Consider the following 1,597-nt stretch of genomic DNA (forward strand, 5'->3'; position numbering starts at 1 on the left):
TATATATATATGTATATGTATATATATATATATATGTATACACAAACATACACACGTGCATACGCATGTGATTGTGTGCGTGTTTGTGTGTGTGTGTATGTGTGTGTATGTACACTATATACAAACAAGCGAGTGAAATAATTATGTGCTCGCCCCTCCTAAATCCACCTAAACCGCTAGACCTCAGATATAACAGCTAAGCCCCTCTCAAACAATTTATATCCAACAGTTTGTACAAATGAAAAAAAAACGGAAAATACAATACGCAGTGTAATATTTTGAGTGTAATATGCCCAGGAAGGAAACTCCCGGCTTGTCACAAGTGGAATTTGTTTTCTTTTTCATTACAGGCCCACTCGATCCGGACTTTTCTTGGACTTAACAACAACAACAGCAGCAACAATAACAATAACAACAATAACAACAATATCTGCAACAACAGTAGTAATAACAACAGCAAACCTGGCATTAATCTGCATCTTGTTATCGCTTTGTGAAATTCATATCGAAAGTTTGAAGGATCATACTTACTGTTGTTCGTAGAATTATTGTGATTTTATATAGTTTCTTTCTTTGCTTTTATCTGCCTTTTTCTTTCTTTTCTTGCCGTTTCTTCTTTCTTCTTGTCTTTTTATTTCTCTCTACTTTAAACCCAACAAACCATAAGAAATAAAACTTCGTCTTTATGACAAACAGCTTCAGGTCTAATGTTTGTATACTAAAATCTACTCCACAACTGAAAAGCTCTATTGATTTTTCTCCCGTGCCTTCTTACTCTATCTCTCTCTTTTCTCTCTCTCTCTCTGTATTGCTCTCATTTTCTTTGTTCTTTCAACTATTATATTATCGAATCGATAAAGTTAAGTAAGGATGTAGTGATTGAAAATATTGATATGTAGTAGATGAAGAGGGCAGTTAGAAGTTTGGAAGATGCTCTTAAGAAAGGAAGACAAAGCGTAAGACTTGTTAACGTCGAAAATGTTGTTCAATCATTTTATTTGAAGTAAAGTGCAATAGAGGCGTTGCCCGATTTAAGGCTTATGTTCTTAGATACGAAAAGATGAAATTCGTTGAGTGATCTCATGTGAAGGACTGCTCGATATTGTATCAATACGACAGTATAGTCTTTGACAGCCCAAGAAGTACATGTGGGGTCTAATTTCAGGCAGGTGACCTCTTAGCCAACTTATCAGTGACCAAGGGCTGTTGTGTCTAGTATACTGTTTAGGTGTTGATGTCAATAGCCTGCCGAGACTCTCACCAACAGGGGTGCAATGCAACGAAAAGCGGTAATCATCACATACACATGAAGGGCTAAACGTACGAGGAGCAAAAGTCTCGGTTTATATTGCCAGCTCCTGTGCTTTACGCTTAAATGTTTATCTCAACTTGCAGCAGATTGAGAAGATACTCATTTTTTTTTTTTTTTTTTTTTTGGTGGGGGAGCCGTGGAATGATGTTAACGTTGAGAAAGAACAGAAGCAAATAGAAAAATCGTTAAAAATTTCATCCCTCATTTCAGCTGAATACATATGCTGGTGCATCGTAAGGCACACAGAGACATAAGCGATAATATGAAGCAGATTTCTCATTTTCC

At 36.3% G+C, this 1,597-nt stretch overlaps 1 protein-coding gene across 1 annotated transcript in view; it reads right to left on the reverse strand.

The window, feature by feature from the left end:
* Window positions 1-724, reverse strand: part of LOC128250679 (uncharacterized) — a 34,285-nt gene extending 33,561 nt beyond the window's left edge. The window contains exon 1 of the mRNA XM_052976284.1: window positions 532-724. Coding sequence (XP_052832244.1) covers window position 532 — 1 coding nt within the window. The 5' untranslated portion in view covers window positions 533-724. The remainder of the gene's footprint in view (window positions 1-531) is intronic.
* Between the last annotated feature and the right edge of the window lie 873 nt (window positions 725-1,597).

The sequence above is a fragment of the Octopus bimaculoides genome, chromosome 24 (assembly GCF_001194135.2).
Source record: "Octopus bimaculoides isolate UCB-OBI-ISO-001 chromosome 24, ASM119413v2, whole genome shotgun sequence".
NCBI classification, from domain to species: domain Eukaryota; kingdom Metazoa; phylum Mollusca; class Cephalopoda; order Octopoda; family Octopodidae; genus Octopus; species Octopus bimaculoides.